This window comes from Vigna unguiculata, chromosome 3 (assembly GCF_037176805.1).
Source record: "Vigna unguiculata cultivar grain cowpea cultivar isolate G323 ecotype 2 chromosome 3, ASM3717680v1, whole genome shotgun sequence".
Taxonomy (NCBI): domain Eukaryota; kingdom Viridiplantae; phylum Streptophyta; class Magnoliopsida; order Fabales; family Fabaceae; genus Vigna; species Vigna unguiculata.
The window spans coordinates 62,598,060-62,622,404 of NC_140794.1; the positions used below are offsets into that span (position 1 = coordinate 62,598,060).

The window sequence follows — 24,345 nt, forward strand, 5'->3', positions numbered from 1 at the left end:
TAGTAATTATTTATTATTTTGGTTTAAAATGTCATTGTAAGTATTTTTAAGATAAAATAAAGAATTTTACTTTTGTGTATTTTCTAATTTTTCTTCTTTCTGAAGCATGTTATCTTCTTCTCTGTATTTGTCATGAATTACGTTTATTTCTCCACCTCTCTGTCACCATTACTCCAATGATGTTTCTCAACATTGTGACGCAAAATTTTCTATGATGGTCATATCAATAAAAAAAAATAGTAAATATTTATCTATCATTGTAAAACATATACAGTGAATAAATCAATATAGTAACAAAAAAATAATTGACAACAATGACCCATTATTTTTCTTGTAATTGTAAAAGTATAGTCGAATCATTATAAAAGAATGTAAAATCACTTTTTAATTTTCTTTTCGTTATCACATCACATCATTCTAAAACAACGTCAAATCACTTTCCAATCCTATTTCTCGTTGTCATGTATTTTCTTTTTGTGTTCCCTCTCAATAATAACAATGGTAGAATTCTTTTTCGTGAAATAAAAACTAGAAACACAATTAATAAAAAAAGAGTCTCAGCATCTTTCCAGGTTTAAATATATGTAAATTTGACTTTTACTCTCTATATAAAACTTTATATTCCTTCTTTTCAACAAAATTTATCCCATGCTTTAATAATTAAAAAATATTTTAAGTAAATCTTACATTACACCCTGAACGATATATATATATATATATATATATATATATATATATATATATATATATATATATATATATATATATAAAATAAAAGTTTTCTATAAACATATATACATTAACACTTAAAAGACATATCATTAAATAAAAATATTTATAAAAACATATGTCACGTAATGTTTAATATATTATAACATTTACATATTTCTATATCACTCGATTTGTTTAAGGTGAATCTTATTTAACTAGATTTTGATGTGATTGACTCAACTCGATTAGAGTTCACTCAATTTAATTTAGGTCTAATTTGACTTGATTCAACATAGACTTAACAAAATTTGACGCGGGCTCGACTCAACTTAACGTAATGTGGACTCAATCAACCTTAGCTTAACTTGGATTCAATTTACCTGGCTCAATCTGACATGATTTACGTGACTTGGGTCTGGTCTAACCATATCCATATTGACCTTGATGACTTAGACAAATTTGGGTCAATTCGACTCGACTTGACCTACTTGATTCGGACCTAACCACCTGTATTTTGTTAGGACTAACTTTAGCAAACATGATCTTTGTCTGGCTTAAATTTATGTAGACGTGATCTTACTTGATCAATGTGGGTCTAACCAAACATGAGTGAAATTCGTTTCAACCTAAATTAACCTATTAAAAGTTGAACTTGACATGACTTTGAATTTGTTCAACTTAAATTGTTTCAATTTGTGCTTGACCTACTCAACATAATGTGAGTCAGGTATAACTTAATGTGACTTAGTCTCAATTTAATTTGGGTCAATTTTGACTAGCTTGATATGATAGTGCGTTAGCCTTCTATTTTGACTTTATCTCATATTGAATATGAATTTAAATTGAGTAAATATTCTTTATGTTATTTAAAGTTTTTTTTTTCATTTTTAATCTTAAATATAATTTTGTCTTTTAAAAATGGCTAGTAAATTGATAGTCATGTGAGACTTTAGTTGATATTTTGGCCTTCGAATTTTCTTATGCGATTTTTTTTGGGCCTTATGATATTATTTTTTTACTTTAACCATATAGGTTATAGGTTTCGGCAAGTACTGCCAAATTCACATTTCTATGTTTTTGTAAAACTATGTTAAATAATATTATGTGTGTACTATACATAGTCAGGGTCTGATATGTTTAGTTTTCAATAAAATATTATATTTTAACAAATTTGTTTTCGTAATATTTTTATTGTTGTTCTTAATTCATATGAGAAACATTTAATTGCGATGATAATAAAATAGTTTAATAAAACTATAAATATTTATAGAACTAGAAAATATAAAATAATGTCAAATACAAGCTCAACTAATATTATCACAGTAACTTAAACTGGACCCTGTTTTGTTATTATAAAAATGGACACCTTTGTATCGGTTCACGTGATGCGACAAAGTAGCCGAAGGGCTCAAAACCCCAAATTGAAAATACATTATTGTTTTGAAGTGAAGAATTGTACCCAAACAAAGGGTCCACATGGTAGATTCTTGGTTACTGCCACTATGCAATTGGCAACCTAGTGAGAGCACAGATTAAGGTGGAAAAAGGGCAAAACAATACACTCATTTCAGAAAATGGGGTTAGACATAAACCATTTTCTATGTTTCTAAGTCAAACAAATACACTATATTTCTACCAAGAACCCTAGCTAACCCATTGAAATCATCTTCATCATAAAACAATTATTTAAGTTCTTGGGGGGACTGGAACTGGGTTGTGAAACAACCATTATAAAGTAAAGATGCTGGTAACAACTAACAAACCAAAGGTGTTTCCTACTTTTTCTAGTACCAACAACATTAATTTCACTCTGTCAAAACGAAAACATTAATTTCATCACAAAGATCATAACTTTCGTCAAAAGGGTCATACAAAATCGAGGTCATGTTGTTGGTCCCCCTTAAGAATTTTATATAATATATTTAAAAAAAAAAAAACCCTTCTTTAAAAATTTGAATTATGAACCATTTTTAAAAGTAAGCACAGGTTAATAGGTTAATGTAATTACCACTGAGCAAGTAAGTGTAGCATAACAGAGGTTTCTGTAAAAAGTGAACAAGAAATGATATATGTTCTCACTTTTTTTCGTCATATAATTATGATATTAGCTTCTAAAGAGACTTTTCTTTTCTTTCTTTTCTTTTCTTTTCTCCAAATGGTGATAAACACCCTTCCTCACTCAACAAAGAATCATTGAATTCACACCAACAAATCTGATATATTCACACCATAACCAACTGTCTCCTCAATGGGTTCAGTTCCTTCCCATTTATGAAGCTGAAGCACGGTACTGTTCACTTATCTTTCCCAGTAAACACTGCACTGCATGTTGCGTTTTCTCTGCCACTTTTGAAGGGGGAAAAAGCCCTCTTGAAAACTAAGTCTCTACACAAAAAGTGCTGCCTCAGAACCAAAGCATCTCAGCTTTTCCGCACCCTTGAGTCCAGACAAAGCCAATAGTTTGATTCTTGCATCGGTTGTTTCTTTATCTATCTTTCTTTTTGTTGGCTTTCAGGGATCCTCACATCCAGACAAACTGGTTCACATTCTCTTCTTTACAGTCCACAATCTTCATTTTATCATAGTGTCTTTGATTTTTCTCAAAAAGTAACATTAGTTCTATAAGTCCGTGCTGTGTACTTTTACTCTTTCAACTACCGTGTCCTTTAGCATGTGTTGTGTCCTTCTGTGCTATATTGTGCAGTAAAAAAGTTGTTTCCCTGGCTAAGATTTTTCTTACTGTAAACAATCATGCTTGATGATATGTTTTGAAGTTCTGAGGGGGCATTTTCCTTTGTTGGTTTGCATCTTTTGCAAGTAGCAGACATCACTCCTTGATGGGGTTGGGAGTGTTTGGTTCTGTTCTGGTTTTGGTACTTTTGTTCAAGCATTTGGCATCTCAGCAACCAAATACTGATGACTTCTTTGTATCTGCTTTCTTGAAGCATATGAGTTTAACATCCTCACAAGCCTACAATTTCTCTGCTTCTGTGTGTTCTTGGCAAGGGGTTTCTTGTGATGCCAATAGAGAACATGTTGTTAGCTTAGTCTTTTCTGGTATGAACCTCTCTGGCACTGTACCTGATAACACCATAGGCAAGCTTGGCAAACTTCAAACTTTGGATCTTAGCCACAACAAAATCACTGGCTTGCCTTCAGATTTTTGGAGCCTAAGTTCCCTCAAGAACCTTAACCTCTCATGGAATCATATTTCTGGTTCACTGACTAGCAACATTGGCAACTTTGGTTTGCTAGAAAGCATTGACTTGTCCAGCAACAATTTCTCCGAGGAAATTCCTGAAGCTGTTTGCTCACTGCTGAGTCTAAGGATTCTAAAACTCAACCACAACAGGTTTGCACACAACATACCTTCTGGGATTCTCAAGTGCCAGACTCTAGTTTCAATTGATCTTTCATCAAATCAGCTCAATGGAACACTTCCAGAAGGTTTTGGTGCTTCTTTTCCCAAGCTTAGGATGTTGAACCTTGCTGGGAATAATTTTAATGGTCGTGTTTCAGATATTTCTGGATTAAAGTCCATTGCTAATCTCAACATATCAGGGAATTCGTTTCAGGGTTCCATTGTGGACATGTTTCAGGGAAATTTGGAGGTTTTGGACATTAGCAGAAACCAATTTCAAGGCCACATTCCACAGGTACTATACAACTTTAGTGGTTACAACTGGTCTCATTTAGTTTACCTGGATTTGTCAGAGAATAAGCTTAGTGGGGAGTTTTTTCAAAATTTGAACGAGTCATTGAATTTGAAACACATTAATCTTGCACACAATAGATTCACCATACAGAAATTACCCCAAATTGAAATGCTCCTGAATTTGGAATATCTGAACTTATCCAAAACCAGCCTTGTCGGTGAAATTCCTGGTAAAATCTCACAATTAATCAAATTGAGTGCCCTTGATCTTTCATTGAATCATCTGAGTGGGAAAATTCCCTCACTGAGGAATGAACACCTCCGAGTCTTAGACCTCTCAAACAACAATTTGACTGGAGCAGTCCCTCAATCTGTCCTTGAAAAACTCCATTTTATGGAGAAATACAACTTCTCTTATAATAACCTAACCCTTTGTGCTTCTGAAATCAAACCTGAGATCCTGCAAAAAGCATTCTTTGGATCATTGAACAGTTGTCCACTTGCTGCAAATCCGCGACTCTTCAAAAGAAGAGACAGTGGACACACGGGAATGAAGCTGGCCCTGGCACTGACCTTCTCAATGATCTTTGTGCTGGCTGGGCTTTTGTTTCTAGCATTTGGTTGCAGAAGGAAAACAAAAATGTGGGAATTCAAGCAATCATCATACAAAGAGGAACAAAACATTTCAGGTCCCTTTTCATTCCAGACTGATTCAACAACATGGGTGGCTGATGTCAAGCAAGCAACATCAGTCCCAGTAGTAATCTTTGAGAAGCCATTGTTGAACATCACATTTGCAGACCTCTTGGCTGCAACTTCCAACTTTGACAGAGGCACCCTTTTGGCTGAGGGAAAATTTGGGCCAGTCTATAGAGGTTTTCTGCCTGGTGGTATTCATGTAGCAGTTAAAGTTTTGGTTGTTGGTTCTACATTAACAGATGAGGAGGCTGCAAGAGAGCTAGAGTTTCTTGGTAGAATCAAGCACCCCAATCTTGTTCCTTTAACTGGATATTGTGTGGCTGGGGATCAAAGAATTGCTATATACGATTACATGGAGAATGGTAACTTGCAGAACCTGCTTTACGACCTGCCACTTGGGGTACAAAGCACAGATGATTGGAGCACAGACACATGGGAAGAAACAGACAACAATGGAATTCAAAACGCTGGCTCTGAAGGGTTACTCACATCTTGGAGATTTCGCCACAAGATAGCTCTTGGCACGGCTCGAGCATTGGCATTTCTGCATCATGGTTGCTCCCCTCCAATAATTCACAGAGCAGTTAAGGCTAGCAGTGTTTATTTGGACTATGATTTGGAGCCGAGGTTGTCGGATTTTGGACTTGCCAAGATTTTTGGAAGTGGCTTGGATGATGAAATTGCGCGTGGCTCACCTGGTTATGTTCCACCAGAGTTTTCTCAACCGGAATATGACACCCCAACTCCAAAATCTGATGTGTACTGTTTTGGGGTGGTGTTGTTTGAGCTAGTAACTGGAAAAAAACCAGTTGGAGATGACTACCCTGATGATAAAGATGCAACTTTGGTGAGCTGGGTGAGAGGACTTGTGAGAAAGAACCAATCTTCAAATGCCATTGATCCAAAAATTCGTGACACAGGACCGGATGAACAAATGGAAGAGGCTCTTAAGATTGCTTATCTTTGCACTGCGGATCATCCCTTCAAACGACCAAGCATGCAACAGATAGTTGGACTTCTGAAGGATATTGAACCTTCTGCTGATTAATTAGTACTAGCATGATGAGAATGAGTTAGGTCTTTTTCTTTCATTGCGTTTTCTTCCATTTTTCTATTTTATCTTTCTTGAGAGCTTCTGGTGCTTCCTAGGAGAAAATGTAAAGCAGTTATGAGTTCTTGAATGTTGATTTCTTTTCATTTTCACCCTACCAGTTCTGGTAAATGAACAAAAAAACTTTGATGATGAATATACAGTGAAACCTGATCTTTCAACTATAACTTGTGATTTTACTATGATTGTTTAAGCCTTTCAGGTTTTACAATGGTGTTTAAGATTAACTGATAAACAAAATAAGAATATATAATCAGAATTAATTGATAAAATAATTGAAACTTACGTTTGTCAATGTTGAGAGAAACACATGCTGATTTTGTAAGTAAAATGGTTTTACTATAAAATGTTTGTCAGAGATACGTAGAGTTGAAGGCAAGGGAGATGCAAGAATCCGAACGGCAAAGCCATCACAGAGAAAATTGCGGTAATATGTAGCCTCTGCCATCTTTTTTCAAACGTGAAAAGAAAAAAATGGATCTCTTCTCACAATGGTGTCATGGTGAGAGAAAACACAAGAAAGATTCTAAGAAGAAAAGAATGATCATCAATTTTCATGAAGGGATTAAACACCTTTTAATATCATGTGTTTAGTAACTAATATCGAAATTATTGTATATTGATTCTAAGTTTTGTAGAATGATAGTTTCTACATTGGTTACAAAAACACCTATTAATAACATTGTTATAAGTAATGAATTTTAATAGTAGAGTAGGAGCACTCATGCCGAGATAAGGGTGGACTAACGCCCAGGATAAGAATGAACTTTAAGCCTAATTCAATGCCACAAAATCAACTTGTAAGGTGAAATTTGTGTTGGAAAGATCTAAAAAATAATAGATAACAGTGCGAAAGTAAAACCCATATCAAATCTGTCCTAAATAAATAATATGCAAATAATAAAATGCCTAAAACAGATAAAGAGGAACCAGCACACACCTTACGTGTGCAAAACCCAGATCAAATCTTTCCTAAATAAATAATATGTAAATAATAAAATGCCTAAAACAGATCAGGAGGAACCAAATTCCAACGGATACTTTAAATAAATAATAGAGAGAATCTCAATATATAACTTACTCTATTTTTTCTCTCTCCTCAAACGTGATGCAAGTGTTGGAAATTTAAATTACATAATGGGCCGAAAGTCCATTAAAAAACCTTATTTTATTTTTCTTAATTAAATCAGTGTGAACCCAATAAATTGGTGATCCATCTTACCGTTTGCACCTCACTTATATAATATAAAATTATTTTATTTCTAGTTCATGTGAGACTTCCAACAAGCATTGATTTTCACAAATTTCTTTGGTATCTTTTGTACATGTACATTGTGAGGGTATTGAAATACATGTGAAAGAGAAAAAGAAGTTTACGACTTATGGATAATGAATTCTGATAAATTCTGATAAAGATTAAACATGAAAATCACATTTAATTTAAGTATATTAATTTGAACTCGTGTCGCTCCTCAAACTTATGCCTAATTATAAATTTATACACATAATTTTATTATTCAATTATAACAAATTTGATTTCATTTTATGAACCGTTATCAGTGGAAAAAAATATGTTTACCGTTGCTGAAAATGAGGTAAAAGACCAACTGTGTGAATGAGAGAACTCCCAGATGATAATAGGGTTGGAATAAATTGAAGTGGAGTGCAACAACTGAAACTATTTTTTCATAAATAAATAAATAAATCCAATCAAATAAACTAATAATAAATAAATTATTGCCCGTCATGAAAAAACTATATATGAATTTGTTAATATATATATATATATATATATATATATATATATATATATATATATATATTAAAATGTATCTTTTAATCAGTTTTATTTACCCAATATACACATCTCATTTAGCATCAGTTGCATGCATGATAACATCTCCACATGCTTAGCAATGGAGGCATGATGATTGCAAATAATTTTGAATGATCGTCTTGATTTGGTTGGCCACCACCCATGCCTCTTCTTCCATCATATATGTATGTATGTACAAGCAGGAATGTGTTAAAAAGAGTATGTTGAATTTAAATTTGAAAAATGTTTAAAAACTATACTTAAAAAAATTTAATTAAAATATATTATTTTTAATATTAATTAAAATATATTTTTATTTTCTAAACTTTGACAAGAAATTAAAATTGGTTTAATTTTGATACACGTTCCAATTAAAATATTAGTCTAGACCATTATTTTCAAGCTAATAATTACAATGAAATACCCATTGTATTTTTTATTTTGTAACAGTTAGACATATTTATTTTCAACCTGTTATTATGTTTTGGTATGTTGTTGTTGAGATAGCAATTATCTTGTCTTTAAGTTTTAAATGAAATGTGTTTGGAAGGAATGTTAACCAGACTACTTTATCCATTTATTTGGGTAATGAATAAAGGATAAAACATGACATTATGGGAATTTCTGTGTAGTCTTTTTCCAACAGTTGGAAAACAGTTGGAAAAATCCCTTTACATGTTTTACCGTCACAAAAAGATGGTACCAAAAGTTTAGTCATTTGCTTCTCTGGGCCACAGTATTTTATGGGCTTTGGCCCTTTTGTTATCTATTGACAATACACTGTCACATTCACACACTGTATTAAACTTTAAGGATATTTGTTATCAAGAAGATTAATTTTAATAATTGGCATAAAATATAAAATCTAGAAATTAAAATTTATTAATGATAAAATAAAATTATAAAAAGTATATCAAATTCAAATGAAAACATAAAAGCCATGTTTCAGTAATATTGTGTTTTATATTATTTTCTAGGTTGTTAATATTTTATTAATTATTCATTTACCACAACCGTTCAAAATTTTAAATTAAATAAAAAATTATTAATGATTTAAAATAATCAATATTAAAACAACTGCTCTTGAGGGAAAATTAGGGAGAGAATATTATGCACAGTAATGATAATTAAGTTAGGATTTATCAATGATAATGAACGGTGAGGATTGGATGTAAAATAGTGAATTAGGTGAGGGTAATCTGGGGATTAGAATAAAAACACGGGGACCACATGTGAGAGTGTAGTAGTGACTCTCCTTCCTCACTCCTTCTTCTTCATTTTTTGTTTGTAGTTTTTATTTTCTGCTCAGAGAGAAAAAGAGAGAAGGGTGAATATGTCTGACGAAGAGCATCACTTCGATTCTCACGCAGATGCAGGAGCGTCCAAGACGTATCCTCAGCAGGCTGGTACCATTCGCAAGAACGGTTACATCGTCATCAAATCTAGGCCTTGCAAGGTTTTATAATTTTCTTCGTTTTTTACTTTTCAGTTACACGATTTTATTTTCCTGGGTTTTGTGACTGTGATTTTCATTCTGATCTCATCTATTGCATGGAGCAGGGACTCAACACAGTTTTATTCTGAGAAATATCGATGTAGCGTCTGTTTGTTTGTTTCAGATTCGATAAGTTATTTGTTTTTTTTTTTAGACGGAATTCTTTTAGTGTAAAGAAAGAAATAAATTGGATAGAAAGGAAGTGATTAGAGAATAGCAGGTTCTTTTAAAATTGTTTTGTATTAAAAAATTATGAAAGGAAGTTCGGGGTTTCTGTTGCTGAAAAGGAATTGCAGAAAGTGGAAAGAACCGAAAAGTTTGGAACGTGAGATGGATTGTTTTTATTCGATCTCGTCTTAAGTGGAGAGATGATGTTTTGTGCGGGACGGTAGATGCTGATAGCGTGCTCCTCGCATGATTCAGCTATAGGATTGTGGATAACAAATATTAAGGAATGAAGAAAGAGAAAGTATGAACAAGAGGTGAATGGATGATGATGCTGATTAGGGTTTAACAAGAGTTTTTTTTTGTTTTTTTTTAATTTTTTTTATGTGGAAATATCTATTGGTGTTTTATGGGTGGGAGAGTGCACACTGATTGCTTTGCTTGATCTTTTGTCCTTACTCAAAATAAAATATAGAATGTGTCCTATTTCAATTTTGTAATGCCTAAAGATGGTTGCTTTGTACCTTTACATTGTCCCACTCTCCTGGTTGATGCCATGTTTTTTCAATATTTTTGTGGCGCATACGAGTATTCTTTTTCAGGTATATTATTGTATAACAATCTCAAGGGCTCCTCAACAATTTGCACCTTTTTATCAATTTGTTGATACCAAAATGAACCGCAAGAAATTGCTGCGTCTGTTGCTGTTTCTCACCCATAATCCTAACACACATGTAACTATGCTTCAGAAATATGTTCTTTAACATAATAGCAATCTATCCTGCATGGGTGCTCCTGGATAGCTGCTGTACCCTTATTGGATGTGTTAAGTACTATTACTTAGTACAGATGATTCTGATAGGAACTAATAATGGGATGCCCAAGTCTTACATCGAGTAGTATGGGATGTTCGTTGGAGTATGAGTGTTGGTTCTCACTCCTTAATAGTTAACTTTTGAGGGTGGGTTTCCCAAGTGCTTGGTTACTTATCAGAGTCCATTCATGACACCAAGTTTTATTGCTTAGTTTTAGTTTGTTACTAAATACTACATACTTCATTTTCTTTCCTTCCAAAACTTGTCTTTTCTTTAAATACGTTTTCTACCTGAGTTATAACAATATGATTTATGAACAATGTATTTATGTTATAACTTCAATATTTTATTATTTGTGTTGCTATTTTTCTATATGGTGATAGATGATCTAGTTCCCATTCTTTGGTTCTAGCAAATTTGTCATTCCATACAAAACATTTTAAGTATTGCTGTTATTTGTCTGTGATATTTGAGCTCACCAAATGGGATAAGGTTTCTGTTGTTGTTGAATGTTATTTGTCTGCTATTTTGATTTGAGTTTGAGATAGCCAGTTAAGTAAACATCACTTTTGTTCTCCTGTTGGTTTTCAATTTATCTTAACAGGTCGTAGAAGTTTCTACATCAAAAACAGGCAAGCATGGACATGCAAAATGCCACTTTGTTGCCATTGATATTTTTAATGGGAAAAAGCTTGAAGATATCGTTCCATCTTCCCACAACTGTGATGTAATACTGCATTCACTTGTGCATGTAATATTTTCTAGTGGTGGTGCATTTCAATCATAATTGCTCTTTTTGCAGGTTCCACACGTGAACCGCACTGACTATCAGCTGATTGATATATCTGAAGATGGCTTTGTAAGTTTTCTTTTACTTCCAACTTAAGGTGACGTGGAATTGTTTTTGTGGTTTGTAAAATGAGAAAGAAACGAGAGAAATTTTTATGAACTACATTGGTGAGGATACCATTTCTGAGAATTTGGAAAATCCTTTGTTGAATTGAAGGTTGCTTAAGAAGATAAATACTTCCGTGACTTGGAGAAACTTGAATCTCATATTGATTCAATGTTTCTTTTATCACAATTTTTTATTGAAATCTTTACATTCAATTCAAGATAAGATCCCCTCTTTGGGTACATAGTCCAAGATGCCTTTGGGTGGTGCACTTCCAACTTGCTATATTTCTTAAGTCGAATAAATTGAACTTGGTTAAATTAAACAGGTAAAAGGATGCCAAAATATTACCCTCAGTGTTATTGTCAAAGCAAGAATGTCATCAGCAAGAAAAAGTAGTTGGATTATTATGATTTTTGAGAGTAGCATAGCATTCTTAACCAATTGCTGTGGATTCTTTTAGGTGAGTCTGTTGACTGAGAACGGAAATACCAAGGATGATCTTAGGCTTCCCACTGACGACTCTCTGCTTTCTCAGGTGTGTTGCTAAAATCATTTTTAAAGCTGCTTTCCTTGCTTAATTTTGTTTTATTTTAGGATATGGTTTTATGCCCAATAAGAACTGTACCTCGTTAATTAATTTATTGTTTGTTTGATTTGTACGTAGATTAAAGAAGGCTTTGCTGAAGGAAAAGATCTTGTGGTTTCTGTCATGTCTGCTATGGGAGAAGAGCAGATCTGTGCCTTGAAGGACATCGGTCCCAAAAATTAAAATGATGCTATGGCTGTAGCTGTAGCTGATAGCATGCTTTTTATTCTTATGTTGCTAACAGGTAGTATTATATTTTCCGTTGCATGTGTGCAAAATAAATTTCATCAGATGGAAATTTGCCTGTGCTTGAAAAACTTAAATCCTTGCACAACAACGATCTTGGATTGGATGCAATTCTCATAAATGTCTCGTGCTTATTTGTTTTTGTTGAGTTTAATATATAATACTATTGCTACTCTCTGCACTTATCAGATGATACACGAATAGACTTAGGATAGTGACTGTAGTAGATTTCTGGATAGCCAGCCATCTTCATTTTGGGATTAGTGGTAAAGTTAACTGCATATTTACAACATGTCTTCCACGAGTTTAGATTCTATGTGGAGTTGAGTTTTTAGAGTTATTTCTTTATTAAAACTTTAAAATACACTTATGTTGGTATATTAAAAAAACATTAACAATTCTGTATTTTCAATTTTTAGACAATAGAAATAGTATTTCCTGTTCTAAATCATATGCTAATTCTTGGCGAAGTTGTGATAGCAAACACCTGCATCACGATTTGAAAATCACGTCTATCTTGGATCACCAAATTTGTTTGCCTTTTTATTGTTTCTTGATTTTGTTTTATTCTCATTATTTAATTATTGAAATGATGCTATAAGATTGTGTATCGGAGAGGAAAATGCATTTGGTCGGCAAAACAAAATACAAATATATTTATATATAACAAAGTTATATATAAATTTGTAAGAGATTTAAGTATCATATTGTTTTCATTTCATATTATATTTACAACTTCTTTTAAATCTAATTGAATATAAATGATTTTTAAAAAAGAAAACAAACTCTTTTCTAATAAAATAAACAAATTTTCTTGACAAGTTAACTTCAAAGCTCTATTTATTGAGAACTTAAATTGGCGAACGGAAAATATAGCATATCTTTTGAAATTTCGGATTTATTTTCTTGGAATTGTGTACATTTCTTAAAATTTAGTTTTTTCTTGTCAACAATGTTATGGTAGTTGACGTAGTAATATTATGCGGCCTTCCATGCCAAGAAATTCGTGCTACAAACTCATCAAAAACAGTAACCGTAATAATACCGTTGATGAAGTTAGATTTCAGTTCGGGCGACATAGAAAAGTCAATCGAAAAACAAAAAAAAATCTTCATTATCCTCGTAAAATTTGTATTAGCATACTTACGATTTACAATATTTGTTTATGTTAGATATTCCAAGTTAACTTTAATTTTCTCAGTTGTTATAAAATTAATAAAAACTATATTTTTAATATGTCTAATAGTCTTACATAATTTAGAATGAAAAATAATTTAAATACACATGTTTATGTTTTGTTGGAAAAAACATGTCATCAAATAAGAATATTACCCACCTTATTAACAGATAAATCAGATTAACATAAATAATACAATAATATAATGTGGAAACTTCATTCATGTTCGTACACCACAAAAAATTCGTACACCACAAAAAAACATTCTCAACCCCATATTTACTATGTGTAAATTTGTACACACACAAAAAACGCTCTCAACACTTTGACCTCAAGTAGACCCATACTTTCCATATTAAGAATTTAACTACACCTAAAAACAACACCCTACTACAAGACCACACTTTCCAGACAAAATAATGTAACTACACCTCACCACAACACCTTATTACAAGAGTATAAAAAAAAAGTTAAACACTAGCTCAAAATTAATAGCTTGCCTGAACTAAAATAGCCTTATTTAGAAGGGGAGAAAGAGTCACGGATGGTCATGGACAAGATTCTAACTCGGGAATCAAATCAATGTTAGGGAGTCAAAGCTATTGAAACAGTATACTTTAGCCCCTTGGAGATTGGCAAGTAAGCTAAGCTATCTGTGTTGTTGTCGTAGGGCGTAGTAAGCTCGATCTACTAAATCACAGGTTGTGCCGCGAGTTGTTAGTCTAGGTTATTTTAAGTGATGTGAGATTTTTCAAGATATATTATTTTCGTCGGTCCAACCTGTTTTATATAGTTGAAAAGTTAACATTAAGATTTATTTAAATATATTTATATTTTAATAAGTCTTTTAAAAAATAAAATCATAAAAGAATATTAAAACGATATTTTAAATATGATAATTAATTTTAAATGTTATATCAATATACTTGAAATTAGAATATTAACGTAAAATTTCAAAATGACGATATTTTAAATATGTTTAATTAATTTTAAATTTTATATCAATATACTTGAAATTGAATATTAACGTTGACTCTAACTTAAAGTTGGATCAATTATCTTTTGTTTGTTTGTTAATCGGTTTCTGATGAAGGAATAATTACAGATTTGAATTCACATGCTATTTTATTTAGCTTTGAATTCATGTATGAATTTGAGTTAAGAAAAAAAATACAATAAAATAATAATAATTCTCTGTGTCTCTTCATTGCAATTGATTCGGCTACTACAGTATTGACCCATGGCTTCATTATTGGCCTTCTAATCAACGTTTAATAATAACGATAGTGAAATTGGTGTGACAGTGCTCCTTCTTTTGAATTTGGCTGCTACATGATAACACACTTGTAATCCACACAACAACAACATCTGTTTATTCAACATAACATGCAATTAAAATAAGACTTCAATCACATCACACCCTCCAAAAACAGCCTCCAAAGATACAATTTCTTATGCATATCAAAAATATGCCTAAAAAGACCAAAACATTCTTAATTATTTCTCACGTTAGACCCCACCATTAAACTCTTAAATACGTATCCAATTATGTATATACACAAGAATCATTGGACTGAGCTGTGTGGTGGGTTCCTTTGAGTGAAGACAGACATTATTGGCATGGATATATGAAACGTGGTAAAATCGAGATTTAAATATATTTTTTTTTTCGTAAAAATTGGAATTAGTTCCTTTTCAAAATTTTAATCTAATTTAGTCTCTCAACTTTAGAAGTATGTGAATTTAATCTTTTTAATCTTTTTAACCCAATTTTGTTAAGTTTATTTGACGTTCGAACACATTTTATGATAACATTTGAGTTATTTATACCATTTGATATAATTTCACCTCAACGTTAGTTGAATGTTAGCTAAGAAATGCGTATGAAATGTCAAATAAACTTAACAAAATATGGTTAAAATGATTAAATTCACATATTTCTAAAGTTACACGACTAAATTGGATCTAAGTTTGGAAAAGGGACTAATTCCAATTTTTATCGAAAATTGAAGGACCAAAAACATATTTAACCCTAAAATCAAAGACTTGATATTGGTGCAATGTCACAAAAATATGGATATGGATAGTGATAATTTTACTCTTTTTTTTACTTAATTTTAATTTACCATTTCAATCACTTTTAAATTATCAGATCACTATGCACTTTAGGTTTTCTCACACATGCCACAATTCACAGAAGCACCATCAAAGCATGAGTATTTGCATGGTCTACTACCAACAAATGGTGCCCCTTTTCTTGACTGCATGTATGCTACGATGAAACAATCTTTTCTGAGTGGGTTTCACTATGTGTTTTTCGTTCCTCGTTTCAAAATTTATATATATTATTATTTCTAATATTTCATGAATACAAAATTAGTGCTTTTTTTTCTGTTTATTAATGAACGTACACATGTATGTATTATCTATTCAAATATCTTTTAAATAATTTATTTATATTGTAACACTCTCAAAAAATACATAATAAAGCAAATAAAATAACTTAAAATGTTTAAAAATCACAAGATATTTCAAAATACAACTTAAATATACAAATATATATATATATATATATATATATATATATATATATATATATATATAATATGATAATCTATTTGACATAAAATTCTAATATAAGAAAATGTATATAAAAGAAACAATTTTATTAGCAATCCATAAATATCTAACTTCAATCAAACAAAAACATACAAAAATCATGTAAATCACACAATGATCTACACATCAAAGAATATTTGACGGTCATTTCTTAAAAGATTTGTATTAAGTGTGTGTTACTAGATACTAATATTTGATCTAATCTTGTACTTAAATCTACAATTAAACCTTAGAATAATGAATAAGTAAAATGTCAATGGAACGAGTAGAATACGGATAATAGTTCTCTCATACTCTACCTACTGGATTCATATATATATATATATATATATATATATATATATATATATATATAATGAGTGAGAACTCCTTCTTAAATTTCTCACGACTTCAATCATTAGTAAAAATAAAGAGATATTTGTTAAAATACATGTGTTTACACTTAATATACAAATCAAACAAAAATTTATATATCATATGAACCTTTGCTATCCTAATCATAATTCTCAATAAACATTATCATAGAATATAACTCCTCTAAACAAAACTACAAACAAATATACTAATTAATATTCACTTTTCTTTTACAGAAATTTTCATATTCAACAATTAAAGAAACTAGAAGAAAAAAAAAGAAAAATAATTGTTTAGCTTAAATGAAAATTTAACCGAATTAAGAGTTGAGTTGCATTGCTATTATAAGGAAGAAATATTTTCAATCTAAACCATAAGGTTCATTGTTTATGAATTTTTGTATACATTACTTACCTTTTTTATTTTTACTCAATAATTTTTTTAACTCAATTATATTATTATGAAATTATACAGGTCCTTGATACATGAATTAATTTGACATGCAAACTAGTTAGATAGAAAAACAAATATGTCCCTGAACATGTTTAAACCTTATCATGCATGGAAAAGAAAATATTAATCAATATATACTTAACTGACCTAACTTTAATGTAAGAATGCAAAAAAGGCATTATATTTTACTTTTGTGTTAAGAATCGCAAAAGGGGTTAGGTTTAAGGAGAGAAATTCGGTTCCCTTTTTTACCAGCATTTATGGCTTTCCATTCAGCAGATTGGACTTCCTTGCAATGATATGAAAAATCTCATCATCATCATTATTATAGTAATATAGTAACAAAAAAAAGATTTTTTTTTTTTTTAAATGATTCCCTCAGTTGATATCATGTTACTGCAACACATTCTTTTATAACAACGATAAATAGACATTTCAATCACAAGCGGAGAAAGTGACATGCAGATTCTAATATTTGATATTTCTCCTAAGATAACTTACTTTCTTTTGATGGGAATTGATGTTCCCATGTTCAAAACTTTCATGTAGGATCCCATGCTCATATTTCATTCAATCACAGGTAACTTAAATTTGAGTTCAAGTAAAAATAGAAAGTTTAGTGTAAGTAGAGAACTCATAAATTTATATTAATATAAAATTTTGAGTTTGAGGTCGTGATAATTCTTTATTTAAGTTTGGATTGGATTTTATTGGTGTTGAGTTTTTCTAATAACACTCTTTTAAAATATTCATTAGTGATATCAGATTCTCGAGTTGATAGGAGTTTCAAGCAAGCATATCTCTTGTAGTATAACGATAATATAAGAAGGTCATCATTAAAGTATTCGTGATTGAGAATATTTATGTTAGAAGAGGAATGTATACATGTCCATCCATATAAGGAAGAAGACTTATAAGTTCATTGTCTTAAAGTTCTGAATTGGAGGTAGTGTCAATCATTTGTATAGATTTGAACTTGTCTTAAGTCTCCTTAGTAAAACTTCCACCAAAAGACTCATAAACAAGGGGTTCAACTTTTCAATCTTGTTAAGAACTATGCAATAATTAACTTTCACAACAAGAAAATATCATAATTGACAAAATTTTACGATAGAAAAATCCATCAGTCAAATAACATTTATCAATGAAAAAAAGTTGTCGATCAAATGAATTTACCAACATGTTTTAGAATTTTAGTTACCGATAAATATTTTCATGGATAATGGATTCATCAGTAAAATCCATTAGTAATGCATACTTTTTATTACCAATGAATATTTTTGTTGATAAATTTTATTGGTAAAATGGATGTTAAAGTTCTCACTTTAGCTTTGACCATGTGGTGGTAAAATCTCTTGGATATTGAATCTTTTAAAAATTTGTCAATAAATCCTTGGTAATTACATTTTTGAAAATTCATTTTTAAATCCTTCAGTAATTGTGTTCTTTAAAATCTCTTGATAATTCTGTAGATAAATCACATCGATAAAATAAACATCAATTTTCTTGCCAAATCTAACGAAATATGTGTTATAAATTAGATGGAGACGAGTGAGAAGAAGAATAAGAGAAAAAGAAGGTGGTGGTTGCGACAACAACAATAGTGACGACGACGACAATGATGGACGACAACAACGAGACGATAGACGAATGACAACAACAGAGGAGAGTGAAGGAAAAAGAAGACTAAAGCGTGATATTTATCGACGGAAAAATTTTGTCGATAATTATTGATAGATAATTACCTATTAATTTAGGTCGTTCATAATTATTGACAAATAATTATCAACAAATTTTTTCCTATTAGTAATTACCGACAGTTTTTCTTATCTATTAGTAAAAAAATTTGATAAGCATTTTATTGACGTTTTTTCCTCGTTAATAATTTGGCTTTACCAACAAATTTGTGTGCTTACTAATAGTTTTATTTGTTAATAAGTTTGTTTTTATTTTATAGTATTATATATACCTCTTTAAGTGAAATTAGTCTGACTAACAATGTCATGTAATCCAAAGAATAGATTATTTTTATTTCTCAATGTTGAACTACTTTAAATATTAAATAATTCACATTATCTAAAGTCACTTCAATCAGGCTTGTTATTTATAAAATATAAATGGCTAAGTATAGCTATGGGAAAATCAGGAAAATGAAAAAATAAGTTGACTTATATATATATATATATATATATATATATATATATATATATATATATGTTGACGTTAGAAATGAGTACTTTTTGTAAAAAAAATATGAAAACAAACAGATTCAGGGTGTGTTCCTTTGTGTGGATAGATTTGAGGAAGACTGTGAAGATGAATTTGTGTAGAATTGAGTGGATGAATATGTGTGGTTTATTAGTGGATTTAGAGGGTAAAGTGAGTGGATTTGGAGATAAGTTTTATGAAAGTTAGTGAGAGATTTGATTGATGTGATAAATAAAATAAATTGTGAAAATAGATAGAATTAGAAAGTTAACAAAATATCTTTGATGGAAAAAGATAATGATTTTGTAATTTGATGTTATTAAAATAATTTGAAATGATTAATACAAATTATATGAAATTTAAAAATAAAAAATTTAAATTTTTATGAATGTGAAAAAAGTTATTCAAATAAATTTAAAATTTGTACCTAATTTATACAAAAAAGGTTAAAAAAAATCAACACACACACGACTCTAGTTACGTAACCGGTGCCATACACAGATCACCGCACCAGTTATGTAACCGGTACGCATCCCTTCACTCAGCCAACCATCTTCCTCCCCCCCACACACAAACCAACACTAGTGTCTTCCTACACTCACACACCCAAAACACACACTAACACCGGTGCATTCAGTCGTGCAAAATGTAATTAGAGAACACCACCACACCAGTGCTTGAATTCACCCACACACCACTGCTTGGAAAGGAGCAGCTGGTTCACATGCATGTTTAAAATAAGGGTTAATTTGATAATGTTACCTATAATACACTCAAATCAGCTCACAAATGGGTGGATGGAATAAACGCTGCATCCCGCAAATCGTCACCCGTAAATCGCTACACATACTCTGAAAAGAACACGCGCAAAGGCACAAATCCGTTCGTGCCGATACACATAAACAGTACCATCAGCTTAAAAGAAAATTGCATTAGGAAAAAAAAATTATAATAGTGGGTAAGTGGTGCTTATGATTTATGACTTTGTATCGAAGAAGTTGTGTTTATGGAACACGATTAATCAAGCAAATTTTATATGATAAAAATGATTTTAGCTTGTTTTTCTTTTTCTACTACAAAAAAGTGATCTACATTGAAGATGATTTTAATTTGATTAATGTTTATCATATTGTTTGAACTTGGGCATCACAAATGTGATTTTAAAACTTTATTAACCGAAATCATGTATGCAAAACACGACATCAATTTATTTATTTTTTAATTGAAGCTGTGTCTCACACAGATCACTTTAATTATTTTATTATGAATTAAAGTTGTGTATGACAAATACAATTATTTTCTTTTTATTTAATTTAAATTGTATATGTGAGATTCCCTAATTTATTTTGCAAACCCTTTTATCTCAAACCCTAAATTTCCCTCGATCATCTTCCTTTTCTCCCTCAAATCTCTAACACATCCATTCTCTTTTTGAAAATCCAACACCAATTGAATGATGTATACGAAAGATTCTACCAAAGTCTCCTATGATCGACCTCTTCCTTCAAGTAATATAATTTTTTGTCATTTTACTATGAAGTAATCAATTTCTCTTCCTCTGCATGGAACTCTTTTCTCATTGCATGTGATTTTTCTTCCTTTTTGTTGAAATCAGGCCTTTGTTTGAAATCAGACCATTGATTGTGTAGATAGAATGGATTTTCATGAGTGACACTGTTTAAGGAAAAAGAGTAAATCTAGACAAACTTTATCACACAAGGGAAGCTAATTTAATTTAAATTTTAAGGTCTTATTATTGAATTTATTTATTTTTTGTATGAATGTTGTATGTTTGTTGGAATTTGGAAAGAATCCGCGTGATTTGATCTGAATTGTGAAATTATAGAGTGTGAAGAGAAACTACTGTTTTGGATAGATGAATTGTTGTTTGGATAATTTCTTTTTATCTTAATGGGGTTGGTATGAATGTGATTAAAGAGAGATTGACTTACGAGAAAAGATGACAGTTAAGTGTGTTTGATAATGTATTAGTATGAAATATCATAATTATGTATGGAAGAGTTAGCCTATAAGATGAGAAAGGAATAAGTTTGACTCTGATGTTGTTATGGTAAAACAATTGTTTGGATTTATAGGATTGGATGTTTTTAGTGTGGTATAATAACTTTTTCTTATAAGCCTTAAGGTAATTGAACACTTTAGTTTAGAAGAGATTAAAAACATGTGAATTTGGAATATTGTTGCAAAAACTATGAATATGTTTGACTGGATGTTTGTATTACAATAATGTAGTATTGAATGTGGCATTATATTTGCATTTTTTAGATTTATGGTACGTCTATATGATTATTATAGAGTGTGAATTAGTAGTGCTTTCTGGTGTTGCTAAATAGTTTCCTTGTATACTACTTAAGTTAATTATGATTGTCTGAATTTATCTTTGTTAGTGTATGTGTGTATATGTAAAGTTTTAGTATAGAGTCAAATTAGTATTTCCAAGAGGAAATACTGATTTTGGTTGAGTCCAAGTGTATTAAAAGAGAATTCCGGGAGTGAGACTATCTTGATTCAATTAGTATCTCATTCACATAGAGTTAGATATCTAGGTTGTGTGAGTCGAAGGAGACTCTACTTGACAGACAATATGATATAAAAGAAGATCATACTTAGGGAGTCAGTGGGATTAACCCTGTCATGGCTTAGTTGAGGACAGTAGCTCTGAGTGTTGGAACACCATGGGAGGATTTTGAAGAAAGCAAGACAGGTGTAGAGTTTCATGAGTCTATTCAATACACTAGTTTGCTAGAAGCATAATCTAGAATTATTTAGTTGTTTGAACCGTTGTGGGCTGAGATACAAGGGTTGATACATTGTATTTGATTTGATGAATATGAACTGTATGCATCTTTGGGCTGGTTCATATAAGGAGATTTGATTTTTGAATGAGTTATTGGATTGTAGTAATGAGTTGGTTTAAATAGAAAAAAAGAGAAGGATTAAGTCATGGGTCGAGTTCCATCAAATATTTGTTTAGATAATCTTTATTATAAGTTAGTTATGTTTTCATATTAAGCTTCTTTTATAACTGCATTAAGTGGGCTTTTTTTTCTTACCTTTAAAGATAACGTTGAATGAGTGGATAATTGAGTTGTGATGCATGGAGAAATGAGACAAAATAATTTAAGAACTTATATTTTCTTTCAAAAGTACTTTGATATTTTTTCATATTTATTTTGATTGGTTACTATGTCTAGTGTATCATTTCTTATAATTTTTTTAATGCATTAGTTTACCCTTATTTTTACAAATCTTATTTTATTTGAAAGTTAGTTGGACAACTTTTGTGATAAGATGTTATCTCTTTCTAATTGAGTTTATTCTTTTGAAAGATTAGCTTACCATTGCAATTTTGTGTGTCTTTTATTTATTTTCTTTTGCGTTGATCCTATTTTAAATACGGGAGCATATATAGAAGTTGATATGATGACGATAATAGCACTAGAGCTAGAACGGGGTCACTAAAAGAATAATATAGAAATATATTAGATGTCATATATATATATATATATATATATATATATATATATATATATATATATATATATATATATATATATATATATATATATATATATATATATATATATATCCTTTTGAAAAATTATATTAAAATCTTAGTTCACATACATTTTTTATTTCTGAGTTATGTTCATTACATTTATTTATAATGTAATGTTTTCTAGTATAAGAACTATAATGAAAGTAAGTTTAATTATAATTACCTATATTATTAAAGTGTTAAAATATTATATATATATATATATATATATATATATATATATATATATATATATATATATATAAATAAAAGTACTAAGTGAATGCTTAAAAAAATAGGACTCCTACAATGTATGTTAAGAAATAAATATAATAATAAGATAGAAATATACATAAAAGAAGATTAATTAATCAAATAAAAAATAATAACAATATAGAATAACATTGTGTAAATGAAGAAAAGATTAAAAAAGTTTGGGTTGAAGCACATACAATTTTATTTTTAGAAAAAGAAAATGTCTCATTACACATGATGATTAGAACAATGTTCGGTTATCTTCTAAAATACAACAATTTAACATTTTGTCAAAATGATTAAGTGTAAAAAATGATCTCTGAATTTTATGAACATTAATATTTTAGAAGATAATATAAAATAGAAAACTAAAATCACTTCTTCATAAGCTATTATGTTTATTATGCGATTTCTTATTTATAGATAGATATAAAAGAGTAAATAGTAATAAATAATAATGAATATAATTAAAATAGAATAACAAAATAACAATAAATTTCACTAAAAGAAAATAAATATAATAAAGTTTAAAAAATGTTCTTTCCTTAAAAACAACATTTAACCCTAAAATTTTCTATCTTTAACATAACAATAGTATAATTTATTTATTGGCTAAGTATGTCGTTAGACCTTGAACTTTGATGCAAAATTGAAATTCGTATTTTATTCAAAACTTTGTTACATTTTGGTTTTCAGACATCAAAAATTAATGAATATAATCATTTTAACCCAATTATGTTAAATTTTAGGTTAAATTGTTCTATTGGTCCCAAATTTCGTATGAAAATTTGAATTTGGTCCCTCATTTGAAAAAAGTGTTAAATAGGTCCCTAATTTTGGAAAGTTGTCTCAATGAAGCCCCTTCCGTTAAAAATGCAGAAACGGCGTTAAGAGCACAGTGACGTGGAAATGGTAAACTGAAACGTGTCATTTATATTTAAATTTATTGAAAAACAGTTCAGAATTGCTATATATAACTGCAATTAATCATCCATAAACCCCTGTGTTCATCTTGCTGTGTCTGCGTGTAGGGGAAATGTCGTGTGGACAATGTTCATCCTACAATGGTGGCGGAAATCAAAACCTAAGTGCGTCGTTTTGTGGTGGAAGATGGATAAAGATTCCATACGGTCACTTAGCTAAGGGAATGAAGATGGATTAAACACCCAAAGTGAGCAGTGCCAAAACAACATGAGTCTCCTTCATGAATACACAAACCCCTTCATATCCAAGAAGGAAACAAAAAAGAAAGGAATCTTCTTTACCAAACTCAATAAAATCAAGGAAGCAAGAACCAAAAGTCCAAATAAGCTTGAAAACAGCTCACTCTTTCGCTTTTTATTTAACAAGGCATAAATAAATCATCAAACAAAGAATAATTTGACTCCATGCAAGCATTACAAACCTTCCATGTTAGCAGAAATCAGGCACAGCGGCTGAATCAGCAATACCCAACAAATGAAACTCAAATCCATCAACTTTCTCTCCATCAACCTATGTACTCGATAACTTCAGATCCAAAC

General features: G+C 30.4%; 2 protein-coding genes across 2 annotated transcripts; both read left to right on the top strand.

Moving 5' to 3' along the window:
* Positions 1 to 2,836: 2,836 nt before the first annotated feature.
* Positions 2,837 to 6,312, top strand: LOC114178689 (putative LRR receptor-like serine/threonine-protein kinase At2g24230). Its single transcript, XM_028064742.2, has one exon. The coding sequence runs from the start codon at positions 3,549 to 3,551 to the stop codon at positions 6,111 to 6,113; it is 2,565 nt and encodes an 854-aa protein (XP_027920543.1). The 5' UTR covers positions 2,837 to 3,548; the 3' UTR covers positions 6,114 to 6,312.
* Positions 6,313 to 9,224: 2,912 nt separating this feature from the next.
* On the top strand, positions 9,225 to 12,372 carry LOC114179040 (eukaryotic translation initiation factor 5A-2). The gene is made up of 5 exons (XM_028065235.2): positions 9,225 to 9,448; positions 11,072 to 11,194; positions 11,270 to 11,326; positions 11,826 to 11,900; positions 12,030 to 12,372. The coding sequence occupies exons 1-5, from the start codon at positions 9,326 to 9,328 to the stop codon at positions 12,132 to 12,134; spliced, it is 483 nt and encodes a 160-aa protein (XP_027921036.1). The 5' UTR covers positions 9,225 to 9,325; the 3' UTR covers positions 12,135 to 12,372.
* Positions 12,373 to 24,345: the final 11,973 nt, after the last annotated feature.

Bases quoted from the DNA above. Each gene is read 5' to 3' on its own strand.
- LOC114178689 (XM_028064742.2), top strand. From the start codon at position 3,549: ATGGGGTTGGGAGTGTTTGGTTCTGTTCTGGTTTTGGTACTTTTGTTC.
- LOC114179040 (XM_028065235.2), top strand. From the start codon at position 9,326: ATGTCTGACGAAGAGCATCACTTCGATTCTCACGCAGATGCAGGAGCG. The intron at 11,327-11,825 runs GTAAGTTTTCTT...GGATTCTTTTAG, and splicing joins ATATATCTGAAGATGGCTTT to GTGAGTCTGTTGACTGAGAA. The intron at 11,901-12,029 runs GTGTGTTGCTAA...ATTTGTACGTAG, and splicing joins ACGACTCTCTGCTTTCTCAG to ATTAAAGAAGGCTTTGCTGA.